Below are 15381 nucleotides of genomic sequence, written 5' to 3'. Positions count from 1 at the left end.
AGGAAACAAGGCATAGCTCCCAAGGTCACATGGCTGGTAGGTGGTAAATTCAAGACTTGAACACAGTCTGGCTCCGGAAACTGTGGAAAGCCAAGATAAAGAACTTGGATTTTATCTAGCAGGCAAAGGGGAGTCACTAAAGAGTTTCAAGCTGATGAATGACATAAGATAAAGAGCTTAATAACGTTCCCCCCTCTACTGTGCCTCATCTTCCCATCTGGCTAGACTTGGCTGAAATAGGTAGCCTTGAAGAGGCTGAGGGCATCCATGACAGAGAGGAACTCTGAGGAGTCTCTGGCTCCAGAGCTTTACTGGGCTTCAACAGTGCCCCATAATCTTTCTCTGTCTTCATCTAAGCCTACACCTACCAAAGACACTAGCTGCTCAGAAGCCAAAATGAAGGGAAGAGGAGACTAAACTAAAGACCAGGAGCAGGAGGATCATCCTTCTGTTCATTGTTGGCCTGCAGGTTTGGGGATCCAGGCACCCACACATGAATCCTTTGGTGTTGCTTGAGATGGTCAGATCTCATGAACCGTCGGCCACACTGGTCACATTTATGTGGTCGATATTTGGTATGTATCCGCATATGTCGTCGAAGCTCATCAGAACGGGAGAAAGTCCAATGACAGCCTTCCCACTGGCATCTGTAGGGCCTTTCACCTGGGGGAAGGAGTGACATGGAAGAGAGGGAATTAAGCAGGGGGACAGGCCAGCAGGTGGGTAGGAATGGTTAGGGAAAGCCTGAGGTCTGACTTTATGGGACAGAGAAAGGTTGGGGAGTCAAAAGGGAAGGCATAAGAAACCAGCCAGGGGCCAACACACCAACACAATTAGTAGTGCCTCTCCTCATTGTCTTGGCAGTCATTCTGGATGGCAAGTTGGTTAGACCAGTATAACTTGGTTCCAAGCTTAAAGGATGAGAGGCTAATCACAAATGATTACAAACCAGTGGTTTAGCACAAGGGCTCCTTACCTCCCCACCCCAGTGACCTGACACCTCATTCACCTGTGTGTTTGCGTTGATGATTCACAAGGTGGGAGCGCTTGGTATAAGCTTTTCCACAGCTCTCATAATGGCAGTGGTAGGGCCTTGAAACTGGAGATCTCCTACTGGGTGCCTCTTCCTGGGCCCTGGAGCTCTGCTGTGCTCTCTGTGGAGCAGGTATGGGCTGCTCAGGTAGGAAGGGATCTTCCTGGGAGTCTGGATAGCTCATAAGAGAGTCTTGGGATTCTAAATCCAGCAATGATGAGGATGTAGATGGAGGAATCCCAAAGTTGTAGGGGCCTCTGGGGGGCAATATCTGAGTCAAAGAGGGGAGCATTGCCTGGGCCTCAGTAGAAGACATGGTTGGGGCCAATAACATTCTATTGGTTAAAGAGGCTGTGTTAGAAGGTACTGCTGGGGTCCCCGAATAAGGCATTGTTGGAGCCCTAATGTGGGACACTGGGATTGCATTAGGAGTGGAGACTGGTGGCCCATTGGAGGGCATACTTATATTCCCACTGAAGGTCAAGGATACCCCTGGAACACTGGACTCTCCTGAGGGTATCATCTGGGACCTATTGAAAATCATCATCTCTGGCTGGGAGGGAGATGCTCCCTGACAATAAATCATCTGAGAAGCCATAAGCGTCGCTTGGGGGCAGTAGCTCACACCATGCTCAGGCAATGACATAGTGAACTGTGGTCCCAATTCACCCGCATTCTGCCTGGGTGCCTCAGCAGACACCAAGGGGGTCTTTGCCAGCTCTGTGCCCTGTGGAAAATGTTGAATGTCTGGTGGGCTGTGATTCCAAGAGCTGTACACTCCACTGCATCCGGGAGATGGAGATATATCCAAAAGGGACACTGATTGCTCAGTAGCCTTGAAGAGAAGAGAGTCAGGTGAAGGTAATGCTAGCTCAAATTCCAGTTCTACATGTTCCTTCTCCCCATCCCCAAGGACCCCATCCTAATCCAGGCCTCCACCATCTCTTGCCTGAACTATCCTGTCTCCAGAGCACTGCCCACCTTGGACTTTCTAAAACGTATGTCTAGCTGATAGGATTGCTGTGAAAGTCTAGATATGATTCACGCCACTTTTCTTCCTTTACTTGTTTTTTGTATATACAAAGCAACAAAGAGAACAAATATTCCACAACTTACACCTTCAGCAAAACTCAGAAAAAACCTTCAAATTCCAAATTATATATGCATAAAGATAAAAGGACACCCCAAACCAGCAGGATGGGTGCAAGAAGCCAAAAAGGTAGGAAGAATGTAGGATTCAGAGGAGTCCTGGCTTTAGTGAAACTTAGAAATCATCCACAAATATTCTCTCCAGAAGAAAGCCTCACCCTGAGTGGAAACTGCTGTGGGCAGGTCTGAGAATGATCAGGTACAGGAGATGAAGAGGTAGACATATAAAATAAGGGATCATTTTGGAAGTGGGGGCAATATCCCTTGATGGCTGTGAATGGTATGAAGGGAAGGAAAGAAGAGTGTGGTAGTGAAAGCTCTTTGAAAACAAGGATTCCAGGGAAACAAGGAATGTAAGAATCATATTTCTAAAAAACTGAACATTACTGTAGCAGTAGAAGAGGGAGCTCTTGAGCTGAGAAACTTGGAAGGCTATCCCAACACCTCCCATCCACACCTCCACTGGGGTGGTTCAGAAATGGCCAATTCATTCAAATATGAGCAGAAAAACCTAAGTGAAAAATCCATAAAAGATGCTAAAGTATTAAAAAAGAGAGAAATTGAAGATTGTAATTTCTCAAAAGGAAAATAAAATTCACTAGAAAAATATTGCCACAAATCAAAGAAAAAATGGAACACAATACTCAAATAAGAATGAAAACAAAAACTTGAGGAAGCAATTGCAGCTATCAAGGAACATGATAGAACAGATGAAATCCACTGCCATCAAGTCGATTCCAACTCATAGTGAGCGTATAGGACAGAGTAGAACTGCTCCTCAAGGAGCGCCTGGTGGATTTGAACTGCTGACCTTTTGGTTAGCAGCAGTAGCTCTTAACCACTATGCCACCAGGGTTTCCAGAACAGATATATAGGATGGGGGTTACTTTAGGAGGGAAGGAGGGAGCAGGGATAGAGAAGCACTGAAGGGAATTCTGGGGGGGGCAGCAATATTCTCTTTCTTGACACGAGTAGTAGTTTCAAAGGTATTTATAATAACTCATTAAACTGTACGTTTATCTTCACTTTTATGTTTGAGCATTATTTTCACAATTAAATGGTTTAAAATAAGTTTAATATTGTGAAAAATCGAGACTTTCAGCATAAGTGAAAAATTCTATTATAAAAATCAAAGAAGTAAAAACAATGCTAAATTTGAATTGGAAATATTCTATACAAACTCACAATTTTTTAAAATATGTATTTTCTAGCTTTGTTCACAGAAATGGCCTGTAGAAGCAATTACCACTCCAGTAACAATGAGTACCACTAGCGCCCAGATTTCGGTCTCTAATTTCATTCCTTACTAAAATGAGTAATGATCCTTGGAGAATTTGCTGACTCCAAATCTAGTACAAAGAAGGTATAAGCCTGGTACATCTTGTGCCAAAAAATAAGGAAGTTTTCAAAGATGATTAACATATCAAAAGGACACAGGAGTCAGCTTGAGCATTACCACTGGCCAAATTTCTAACAATTTGGGCATCCGAAATAATTATTGATTGAAATAGGCTGAATCCATAAAAATTCATGAGCCCAAAGTGACAAAAGGCCAGCTATTAGCCCAACTTTGAAAACTGGTAATTAAAGTGAAATAATTAAGCATTTATTCTGTCTTCTCAGTCAGAAACCATTATTTCAAAATTATCAACTAATTCCAGTTGTTTAAGAAAAGTTCTATTTTACAGAGGAATGAAAACTAATACATGAAGAAGAAATGGTGAAATTTGAATATCACTATTTTGCAACACTTAATGAAATTTTTTATTCAGGCACAAATACGTCGTGTCAAAATTTGAGGTAAACTGGACATTTGGATGTGTTTTTTTAAGGTAACATCAGGAGCTCTGGTGGTGCAGTGGTTAAGAACTTGGCTACTAACCAGAAGGTCAGCAGTTCAAATGCACAAGCTGCTCCTTAGAAACCCAATGGGGTAGCTCTACTCTGTCCTATAGCGTTGCTATAAGTAGGAATCGACTCGAAGGCAATGGTTTTTTGGTTTTAAGGTAATATCAAAGAGCCCCGGTGGCACAGCGGTTAAGCACTCGACTGCCAGTCAAAAGGTCCACATTTTGAATCCACCAGCCACTCCACAGAAGAAAGATGTAGCAGTCTGCATCTGTAAAGGTTCACAGCCTTAGAAACCCTATGGGGAAGTTTTACTCTGTCCTACAGGGTTGCTAGGAGTTGGAATCAACCTGGCAAAGAGTTTGGTTTGGCTTGGCTTCAGGTAAGGTATATATTCTCGGTCACTGTGCCTCATGAGCAACCACCATACATCTGTTGGTGGTGGATTCCATGGTGGCGTGGTGGTTAAGGGCACGGCTGCTAACCAAAAGGTTGGCAGTTTAAATCCACCAGCTGCTCCTTGGAAACCCTATGGGGCAGTTCCACTCTGTCTTATAGGGTCGCTATGTGTCAGAACCAACTCAACAGCACCTAACAACAACGGCACGATGCTGATGACGTTTCAGCAGCACTTCCAGACTAAGACAGACTAGGAAGAAAGGTCTGGGAATCTGCTTTGGAAAATCGGCCAGTGAAAACACAATGGTCCAATCTGAAACTGATCATGAGGCTTTAAGCACATTAGGCCAGCCAGCAGCCCTTGGAAGTCAACGTGTTGCTGTCGCAGCTATTGATCCCATGGAGCGCCTCTGCAGGACCAGAACCATAAAGGAAAATTTTCAGATAGAAACAATGGCTGAAAATGGTGATAGTGAAAAAATGGCTGTGCTAGAGGCCAAAATCTGTCATCAAGCTGAATATTATTTTGGTGACTTTAATTTGCCACAGGACAAATTTTTAAAGGAACAGATCAAACTGGATGAAGGCTGGGTACCTTCAGAGATAATGAAAAAAACTGACAGGCTAAACCACCTAACAGACTTTAATGTAATAATAGAAGCAATGAGCAAGTAAAAGGTAGAACTCATGGAAATGAGTGAAGATAAAACTAAAATCAGAAGTTCTCCAAGCAAACCCCTCCCTGAAGTACTGACGAGTATAAAAATGATGTAAAAAACAGATCTGTTTATATTAAAGTCTTCCCAACTGATGGAACCCTTGATGACATAAAGAATGGTTAGAAGACAAAGGTCAAGTACTGACTATTCTGATGACAAGAACACTGCACAAAGCATTTAAGGGATCAATATTTGTTGTGTTTGATAGCACTGAATCCGCTAGTAAGTTTGTAAAGATCCCTGGTCAGAAGTACAAAGACTCAGACCTGCTAATAGTTTTCAAGGAATATTAGTTTGCAAAAAAGAATGAAGAAAGCAAAATAAACTGGAAGCTAAATTATGAGCTAAACAAGAACAAGATGAAAAACAGAAGTTAGCAGAAGGTGTTGAAATGAAATCTCTAGAAGAAAAGATGGGCTGTTTGCTGAAATTTTCAAATGACTTAGATGATCAGACCTACGGAGAAAATTTGCACAACCTTTTTCTCATATCACGGTGAAACTGATCATGGGGATGGCTCAGGAGCCAAGAGTATTTCATTAGGTTGTTTATGAGGTCGCAATGAGTCAAAGGGCCAACTCATAGGCAGCTAACAAAGGTGCTATTACGCAGATTACTTTCTGGACACAAGGGGGAAAGGCTAACTTCGAATAGCAAGAACAGATCAAAGACCTTAATACAATGGCCAAACATAGTATACTAAATGTGCGAAGCCAGATGTAGCTCCCAAGGTCATGCAAAATGAAGCCTACCACTTGCCAAAAAACTTTTAATCCGATTAAGTTTAAGATCTAATTCCTGCTTAGAGGCAATACAAGGGATTACCCTGATCAGATCAAACTGACTGATACCATAAGAAAGCAATCTGGAAAATACAAAAGAAAAAATATTCTACAAGACAAAAGCCAGGATCATGAAAAACAGAAAGTCAGGGCCATGAACAAAGAAACGATTCTAATTTAAACGAGATGCAAGGGACATATCAGATGCACCATGTGGCCTTACATTGGATCCTGGTTTGGATATACCAGCTGTAAAAAAAACATTTTAGGAACAACTAGGGAATATGAATAAAGACTGCATCACTAAGATGAATTAAGAAATTTTCGTTAATTTTGATAGATTTGATAATGCTGTTTCCTACATAGGAAAAAGTCTCAGAAGGGTTGGGGAGATCCTGTCTATTCAGCACTATGTGCTCAGAAATTAGAACAATGTCAGGCACATAACAGGTATCAGATAAATGAGTATTGGTTGGGTATTTCTGGGTTACTCAGCAACGACTCTCTCTCTCTCCAGCTCTTCACAATCTTCTTTAGAGTTATCGACAGCGCTGGGTTTTTTTCAACACACCTTCACCACTACTACCTCAATTTATCATTCTTCCACATTCACTCTGGCCCCCATCTTGCCAAAGAAGTAGCTTTCACCAATGACTTCCATGTCACTAAATGCAAGCAACACTTTCCAGAATGTTTTTTGCTTGACCTCTCAGGAGCTACTGAAAGAACTGGCCACACTCTTATTAAAATGCACCCTTCCCTTGGCCACATGTGACATACTTTCCTGTTTTTTTCCTCCTTCCTTTATCTCTGGCCCGCTCCTTCTCAATCTCCTTTGCCGGCTTCCCTTACTCTACTCCCTCTGCACAATCTTTTCCATGTGAATGGATCCATTCTTGTTCATATTCCAATTATTCCTAAATCTACAGCCCCTTCTAAATCTATCACTTCTGAATTTTCCAGTTGCCTATTGCTCGGATCCATCTGGGCATCCCACAGGCACTACAAATGGACTCTGTTGGAAACTCAAGATCATCTTTACCTTTCTCCCCTGAAAAAATGATTAATCCTGTTTCAGCTCATTCTTGCTCTCCGTAGCAAAAATGTCAAAACCATTCTCACCCAAATGTGCAAGCCAGAAATCTGGAAAATTATCCCGGATGCCTCTCTCATCACCTAATTAATTACCAATTCTTGTGGCGTCTATCTCTAAAACATCTCCAGAATTATTCACTCTTCTCCATCACCACTCTCATCTCTCTTGTTAGGCCGATATTTTTAATTCCCACCTGGATTACCACAATAGCTTTCTAACCATTGCCTTGCATTCTGCCCACATCTACCAGAGTACTCTTTTTAAAAATGCAAATCCCATTATGACTGATCATGTTTAAACTTAGCAGTGGTTTCCTTCTGCTATTGAAAAAGCCAGATCAGCCCCTGCATGACCATAATGGTGTCGGAGGCCCAGGCCTCCACTCCCCTTGAGCCAATCTCCCATCACCATCTCTTGGCCTTGGTCTCTATCATTCAACGTGGCATACTCTCTCCGGTTTTAGGGCCTGGACATGCTTCACCTGATCAGTTCTCTAGTCCCAGATCAAATTCTAGGATGTCTTCTCCCACCCCCTAATTCAGATCAAACACTCCCATTTGTGTCCAGGGCCCACTGTACTCCTCCTTCACAGCAATTTGTACGGTTTCAACCAGCCAGTTAATTACAATAAAATGGTATAATATATTGTCTTATGGTAAACTCAACATTGTATTCCCAGGGCCTGGCAAAGACCTAGCACTTACTAGGCCTTCAATTAAAAAAAATTTCTTTTTCTCCCTATCCGCTTCCTGCTGACTCCCTAGGGCAGTCTTGGCTTTCCTGGGTACCTGAGTCATCCCCTGCCACCGGCCCCGGCCTCTATGGGAAGTTGCCTGGAAACTTTCAGCCCCAGCGCCGAACATGGGGGTAAACATTAATTGAATAAACGCCATATGATTCTGTCCTCGATCTCCCATCCCTATCCTTCCTAACTCCCTCCCTCGGGTTTCTACACCCACCCCACCCCAGATTTCTCTCTTGGCCCAGAGCCCCACCCGACCCGGGGCGGATGCCCGGACTCACTGCCACGGGCTGGTGCCGCACCGCCTTCTGCCATGTGCTCAGCTCCTTGGCCTCCTGCTCCATCTCGGCCTCGAATCGGCTGCACATCCGGACTATGTGCGGCTTCAGGCCCACTTCAGACCAGAGCCGAGGCCGGCCGCTGTGGCGTCGCAGCTCAGGTCTCCGGGAAGCACCACGCCACAATCACCGCGCTCAGCATCTAATTCCCACCGCGCCGGGGGCGGAGTCAAGGGTTGTACCCTCCTGCCGCACCCATCAGCAGGCAGCCCCACCCTGCCCAGCCCAGCCTGCCTAGTCGGTCTTCAGCCTACCAGAATGTAGGTAGGGTCACTAGTAGGGTATCTCACACCACACCTTTACCACTTGTTAATTATGGCCGCCCTGCCCTTCCTACCCCATTCACCCTCCAGTCTGAACATTTCTGTTTGACCCAAGTGAGCAGTGGGGACTTCCAGGTTTCAAACTCCAGGCAGGCTGAGAAATGGGGAAAGGAGGCTAGATAGGGTGGCAGGGCCGGCGTTGGACCTCAGCCGACAGGAGAGCCTCCCACCCACACCAGGTCAGGGCTCCTGCGCCAAGCTCCAGGAGGACCACTTGTCTGCTGCAGGCTGGGCACCTCTATTTCTGCCTTTCCCTGTCCAACCTGAAGACTAGGAGCTTCGTGGCACGATTTCTTTATTCCACAGATATTTATTGAGTACCTAATGTGTCCCAGGCACTGCATTTAAGCACTAGAGATACAATGGCAAACAAGACAGAATAAAGTCCTTGCTCTTAAGGAATGTCCATTCTAAAGGGGAGATAAGAAATGAATAGTAAAGTCAATAATGAATATAGTTTCAGATGGTGGTGAATGTGGTGGAGAGCACAAGACAGAATAATGGGAGCTTCGAACTACATTTTGAAAGGAACCACCCATAAGAAGATCAAAGGGATCTGAGGCAAGAAGGAGCTTAGCTGTTAGAGGGAGACTAGGAAGGCCAGGTGACCACAGTGAAGTGAGCAAAGGCAAGAGTAATATAATATGAGGAGAGACATGCAGGACAGACTACCTAGGTTCTTAAAGACCATGGAAAGTAGTTTGGATTTTCGTCTAAGTGCCATGGGAAACCATGGAAGGATTTTAAGCAGGAAATTGATATGACCTGGTTTACATTTTAAAATAATCATTTGGCTCCTTTGAGGTTTACGGATTATTGGGAGTGGAGGGAGGAAGATGGAAGCAGAAATAACAGTTAGAAAGCTAAAAGAGTGCTCCAAGCAAGAGATGTTGGTGTTTTGGTGGATGGTGGCCATGATGATTAGAGCATACTTCGGAATTAAAAGGGGCAGGACCTGCTAATGGATCAGAATGGGGTAAAAAGATGACCCCTGATGATTGACTTGTACAACTGAATGATGACTGTGCCGTTTGGTGACAATGGAAAGGTGGGAAGAGGAGCAGATTTGGAGGCAGGTGAAACAAGGATTCCATTTTAGACATGTTGATTTTGATGTGTCTATTAAACGTGCTCAGGGAGAGGTCAGGCCATAAATGTAAATTTGGGTGTTGTCAGCATAGAGATGGTGGTGAGACCCTGTAAACAACTCTTTCAAAGAAGTTTTGTTATGAATGAGAGCAGAGAAATGAGGTGGTAGTTAGAAGGGAACGTGGAGTTAAGGGAGGTCATGTTGTTGTATAGGCTGATAGGGATCCTTCAATACAGGAGAAACTGATACTGAAACAGAGAGAGCTTAACTGTAGGAGCCAAGTTCTTGATAAGTTAAGAGAGGATGGAACCCTGGGTACAAATGGATTAATGGGCCTTTGGTGAGAGCAGAGGCGCTTGTTTTATCTAACAGGTAGGACAGCAAGCACCTGAGTGTCTCCAGCACCCAACATGGGGTAGGGCTGAGAGCAGCCCTTGAGAGATGGTGACTGTGATGCAATGGCTAACACCTGCTGAGGCCTCAGCTCAGGTGTCACCTCATCTGGGGGCCATCTCTGACTCTTATTTGATGCTTCTTCCAGTTTCCATACTCCTAGCATTTCTCCCAACATACCTGTTGCTGTCAAGTTGATTCCAACTCATAGAGACCCTATAGGACAGAGCAGAACTACCTCATGGGGTTTCCAAGGCTGTAATCTTTATAGAAGCAGACTTCCACATCTTTCTCCCGTGGAGCGGCTGGTGAATTTGAACCGCCAACGCTTTAGTTAGCAGCTGAACACTTTAACCACTGATCTACTAGGGCTCCTTCTTCTCTTAACATGGCACTTAGAAAATATTTGTGGAATGAATATGTGAAGCATGGAGCAAATAATTTTTAACACCCCTCTCCTCTGCAAGACAAAATTATTTTCATAATTCAAATTTTAGTCTTTCCAATAAAACAAATAATAATAATGGCGAGATAAGAAACAGAGAAGCAAAAATGTTCTTTATTGAACTTTGAATACTCTTATCAGTAAAATAAATAAATAGAATTAATATTATGGTACAAAAATTGAAAAAAAAAGCACAACTGTTTATTTCAATCACATTTACATCTACCTGTTCGAACTTTGATCCTTCGGTTAGTCTGATATAATACTTTACGTAAATGAACATCCAGTAACTAATAAGTGAATTTTAATGAAGCCAAAACATCTGGAAAAGGTAAAATTTAGGCAACTATTAAATCTCACCACTGGCATAACATTTATCTTCCTGATTTATCTAGTGCTTTAAAACAATTAGCAATTTACCAAGAATAAATTTCTATTTAAAAAGTATTCAAATTTAGTCAAATATTTCATGTATGAATTAAAATTTGCGCTTACTGAGCAAAACTATTTCGCCTCTGAGTTTGCCTGTATTTCATTGGCTTAAATTTAACACAAAAACTACAACTGGTTACAAAGAATGACAGAAAAATTCAGTTTCTTTGGCTTTACAATCACTGATTGTTAAGTCATGGTTGTTTATTTTGCATCTGCTGTTTAAACACAGAAGTATCTAGGTCACAGGGGTTGGAGACAGAAATTGCTCCCAAGGTGAGCACCAAACCTGAATAACTGGACCCATAGAATGGTGCATTTTCCAAATTAACTTTTAAGTTCTTGATAAGTTAAGAGACCATGGAAAGTAGTTTGGATTGTTTACTAAAGTAGCAGTAATAAAAATGTGCCAGTTTGAAGTTTACGTATATTAACAAAACTCAACAGCAATTGTTCAGATCAACAAAAAGATGTTTTTGGAGAGGATCATTTTATCACAGGTATTTAAAATTACCACCACATGGCAATAATAAAAAGTGGACCAACATTTAGCTCCGTATGTTGTTATGTCATATTTGGTTCTCTACAGATGATGCACCCTTCGTTCCCATACCCCTGGAACAGACTGCTCCTACAAACCAGCGCTCCCTACCTCCCCCAGCCCTTGGTATGCCGCAAGAAAGAATGAGGCAAGGAAAGGGACTGGGAGTCCTCCCCTGGGCCTTTGCCCAGATCGCCCTGCGTTCTCTCTTCCCCCCAATTCTCCACCTGCTAACTCCATTTATTTAAAACAATATTTATTGACTGTCTACTCAGCTTGGGGTCACCTCCTCCAGGAAGCCTTTGCTCCCTCCCCCCCACTCCCGCTACTCCCCACTTCTGTGTCCTTCTCCCAGGGATGGTCCTTGGGTAAACTTAAGGGACCAGTTGGGATTCATCTCCACGTAGCCAGCGTGCTGAGGAAATTTTGCTAAACATGTCATTGGATTAAAAGATGAAGCCTGGAGTCAGGGCCTGGGTTTGAATCCCAGCACTGCCTTTGATTATGAGATTTTGGAAGCTGTGGTTTAATCTTCCTGATTCTCACTTTCCTTATTAGCAGCCAGGAGCTGAAAGGATTAGGTTTGTGATTTGTGAATGATCCACTCATGGCTTTATTCCTTCAAGCCCTCCAGGGCAGAGCAGAGTAGGACAGACCCAGCCCCACCTTTCAGCTTATTTTTATTGTGGACACCTGGAAGGCCAGGGGCTTGTGGCACAGGGGAACTTTCTCTAGAGTCCTGACTCCTGTCCCAGCCTAGAGGCATTGAATAAATGCTGAATGGATAAACAAATAAAAGCAGCTGACAAATTTGAGAGACCCTAAGACGCCACAGTGATTAAGTGTTTGGCTGTTAACCAGAAGGTCAACAGTTTGAATCCACCAACTGCTCTTTGGAAATCCTGTGGGGCAGTTGTACTCTGTCCTACAGGGTCGGTACGAGTCGGAATTGACTTGATGACAATGGGGTTGTTTTTTGTTGTAGTTTTTGATAAGGCAGTAGAATAGACAGAGCTTGGTGCTGGAGAAGAAAAGGGGTTACTGAAGACTTCCAGAGGTTTACCTTGAGTTCCTGGGGGGTTGCAGATGCCATTTGCTAAGACAGGGAACACTGGAAGAGGAGCAGTTTCAGAGTGTGTTTATAAACAATGAATTCATTTTTGAATTTGAGGTTATCTGTGAGATATTCAATAAGCCCTTGTGGCGCAGTAGTTAAGCACTTAGCTGCTAACTGAAAGGTCCGTAGTTGGAACCCACCAATCTCTCCGAGGGAAAAAGATGTGGCAGTCTGCTTCTGTAAAGAATGAAACCCACTGCTGACAAGTCAATTCCGACTCATAGCAACCCCGTAGGACAGAGTAGAACTGCCGCATAAGCGGTTTCCAAGGCTGTAATCTTTATGGAAGCAGACTGCCACATCTTTTTCCCACAGAGTGGCTGGTGGGTTTGAACAGCCCACCTTTAGGTTAGTAGCTGAGTGCTTAACCACTGTACCTCCAGGGATCCTTTCCATAAAGATTCGTTGTTATTAGGTGCCATCAAATTGGTTCCAACTTAGAGCAACCCTATATACAACAGAAAAAAACGCTGCCTAGTCCTGCACCATCTTCAAAATCATTGCTATGTTTGAGCCCATCATTGCAGCCACTGTGTCAATCCATCCCCATAAAGGTCTTCCTCTTCTTCACTGACCCTTTACCCTACCAAACATGATGGCCTTCTCCAGGGACTGGCCCCTTCTGATATGTCCAAATTAAGCAAGACCAAGTCCCAACAACCTCGCTTCTGGGGAGCATTCTGGCTGTATTTCTTCTAAGACAGATTTGTTTGTTCTTCTGGCAATCCATGGTATACTCAATATTCTTCACCAATGCCATAATTCAAAGGTATCAATTCTTTTTCGGTCTTCCTTATTCATTGTCCAGCTTTCGTATGCATATGAGGTGACTGAAAATACCATGGCTTGGAAACCCTGTGGGGCAGTTCTACTCTGTCCTATAGGGTTGCTATGAGTCAGAATCAACCGGACAGCTATGGGTTTGGGTTTAGTCTGTGAGATATCCAAATGCGGATGTCCAGGGAGTAGTTAGATATATGAGTTAGAAGGTCAGGAAGCAAAATCTGGGCCAGAGGTGTAGATTTCAGAGTTGAAGCCTTTAGAATTAATGAGATTATCAGGGATATAGGATGGGAAGAGGAGGGGCTCAGGGTAAACCTCTGGGTACTAGCACAGTGTCTGGCACGTAGTAGGCAATTAAAAATTCTTTGGCAAATGAACAGGCAGATAAACATGAAGCTAAGTCTATTTCATTCTATGCTCAAGCTTTCCTTACTACCCCCATTCTATCCATAAACCAGGCAGCATTCTAACAGACATTGCTGTGGCCTGGGGGTGGAGTGAAGAAGTTGAACAGAAAAGGCAAAGCTGGGAAGCAGTAAAGCACTGGGTAGGTTTAGAGAACACTGGAGAGAGCTAGATAGACTGACTAGTCATGAAGCTTGATGGTAAGTTGGGGGTGGAGATGAGACTAGAAAGTCAGAGCTAGATTATGAAGGTACAAACTTAGACTTCATCATAAATTACATATGTTCTGTCTATGTTTCCTGACAGTGTAAAGAACATAAGGACAAAGATACAAAAATTAAGCTATTGTTTGTAATGTTGTTGTGTTGTTGTTGTTAGGTGCCGTCGAGTCGGCTCCGACTCATAGTGACCCTATGCACAACAGAACAAAGCACTGCCCAGTCCTGCGCCACCCTTACAATCATCGTTATGCTTGAGTTCATTGTTGCAGCCACTGTGTCAATCCACCTCGTTGAGGGTCTTCCTGTTTTCCCCTGATCCTGTACTCTGCCAAGCATGATGTCCTTCTCCAGGGACTGATCCCTCCTGACAACATGTCCAAAGTATGTAAGACGCAGTCTCGCCATCCTTGCTTCTAAGGAGCATTCTGGCTGCACTTCTTCCAAGACAGATTTGTTCGTTCTTTTGTCAGTCCATGGTATATTCGATATTCTTGGCCAACACCACAATTCAAAGGTGTCAGCTCTTTTTTGGTCTTCCATATTCGTTGTTAAGCTTTCCCATGCATATGACGTGATTGAAAATACTATGGCTTGGGTCAGGCGCACTTGAGTCTTCAAGGTGACATCTTTACTCTTCAACACTTTGAAGAGGTCCTTTGCAGTAGATTTACCCAATGCAATGCATCTTTGATTTCTTGACTGCTGCTTCCATGGCTGTTGATTGTGAATCCAAGTAAAATGAAATCCTTGACAACTTCAATCTTTTCTCCGTTTATCATGATATTGTTCATTGGTCCAGTTGTGAGGACTTTTGTTTTCTTTATGTTGAGGTACAATCCATACCGAAGGCTGTGGTCTTTGATCTTCATCAGGAAGTGCTAAGTGAAGTCCTCTTCACCTTCAGCAAGCAAGGGTGTGTCATCTGCATAACGCAGGTTGTTAATGAGTCTTCCTCCAATCCTGACGCCCTGTTCTTCTTCATATAGTCCAGCTTCTCAGATTATTTGCTCAGCATACAAATTGAATAGGTATGGTGAAAGAAAACAACCCTGATGCATGCCTTTCCTGACCTTAGACCAATCAGTATCCCCTTGTTCTGTGTGAACAACCGCCTCTTGGTCTATGTAAAGGTTCCTCATGAGCACAATTCAGTGTTCTGCAATTCCCATTCTTCGCAATGTTATCCATAGTTTGTTATGATCCACACAGTCGAATGCCTTTGCATCTGACATCAGCAATGATACCCCTTGTTCCACGTCCTTTTCTGAAACCAGCCTGAATTTCTGGCAGTTCCCTGTCGATATACTGCTGCAGCCGTTTTTGAATGATCTTGAAAAATTTGCTTGTGTGTGATATTAATGATATTGTTCCATAATTTCCACATTCAGTTGGATCACCTTTCTTGGGAATAAGCATAAATATGGATCTCTTCCAGTCAGTTGGACAGGAAGCGGTCTTCCATATTTCTTGGCATAGATGAGTGAGCACCTCCAGCGCAGCATCTGTTTGTTGAAACATCTCAATT

The 15381-nt window shown here is 43.4% G+C and overlaps 1 protein-coding gene and 1 pseudogene across 1 annotated transcript; one reads left to right on the top strand and one right to left on the bottom strand.

Moving 5' to 3' along the window:
- Positions 1–418: 418 nt before the first annotated feature.
- KLF17 (KLF transcription factor 17) lies at positions 419–3562 on the bottom strand. The gene is made up of 3 exons (XM_049875537.1): positions 3539–3562; positions 1010–1868; positions 419–663 (listed from the first exon to the last, which is right to left on the bottom strand). Exons 1-3 carry the CDS (start codon positions 3560–3562, stop codon positions 419–421), a joined length of 1128 nt encoding a protein of 375 aa, XP_049731494.1.
- A 1320-nt stretch (positions 3563–4882) lies between these two features.
- LOC126071311 (lupus La protein homolog) lies at positions 4883–8344 on the top strand (annotated as a pseudogene).
- Positions 8345–15381: the final 7037 nt, after the last annotated feature.

The sequence above is a fragment of the Elephas maximus genome, chromosome 3, assembly GCF_024166365.1.
Source record: "Elephas maximus indicus isolate mEleMax1 chromosome 3, mEleMax1 primary haplotype, whole genome shotgun sequence".
NCBI classification, from domain to species: domain Eukaryota; kingdom Metazoa; phylum Chordata; class Mammalia; order Proboscidea; family Elephantidae; genus Elephas; species Elephas maximus.
The sequence above is the reverse complement of the archived record's forward strand: the minus strand, read 5'-3'. Positions and strand labels throughout refer to the sequence as shown.

Coding starts and splice junctions, on each gene's coding strand:
- KLF17 (XM_049875537.1), bottom strand. CDS start 3,562: ATGTACCAGGCTTATACCTTCTTT. Junction 1,869..3,538: donor ACCAGGCTTATACCTTCTTT/GTACTAGATTTG, acceptor CTTCTCTTCAAG/GCTACTGAGCAATCAGTGTC. Junction 664..1,009: donor TCATCAACGCAAACACACAG/GTGAATGAGGTG, acceptor TCCTTCCCCCAG/GTGAAAGGCCCTACAGATGC.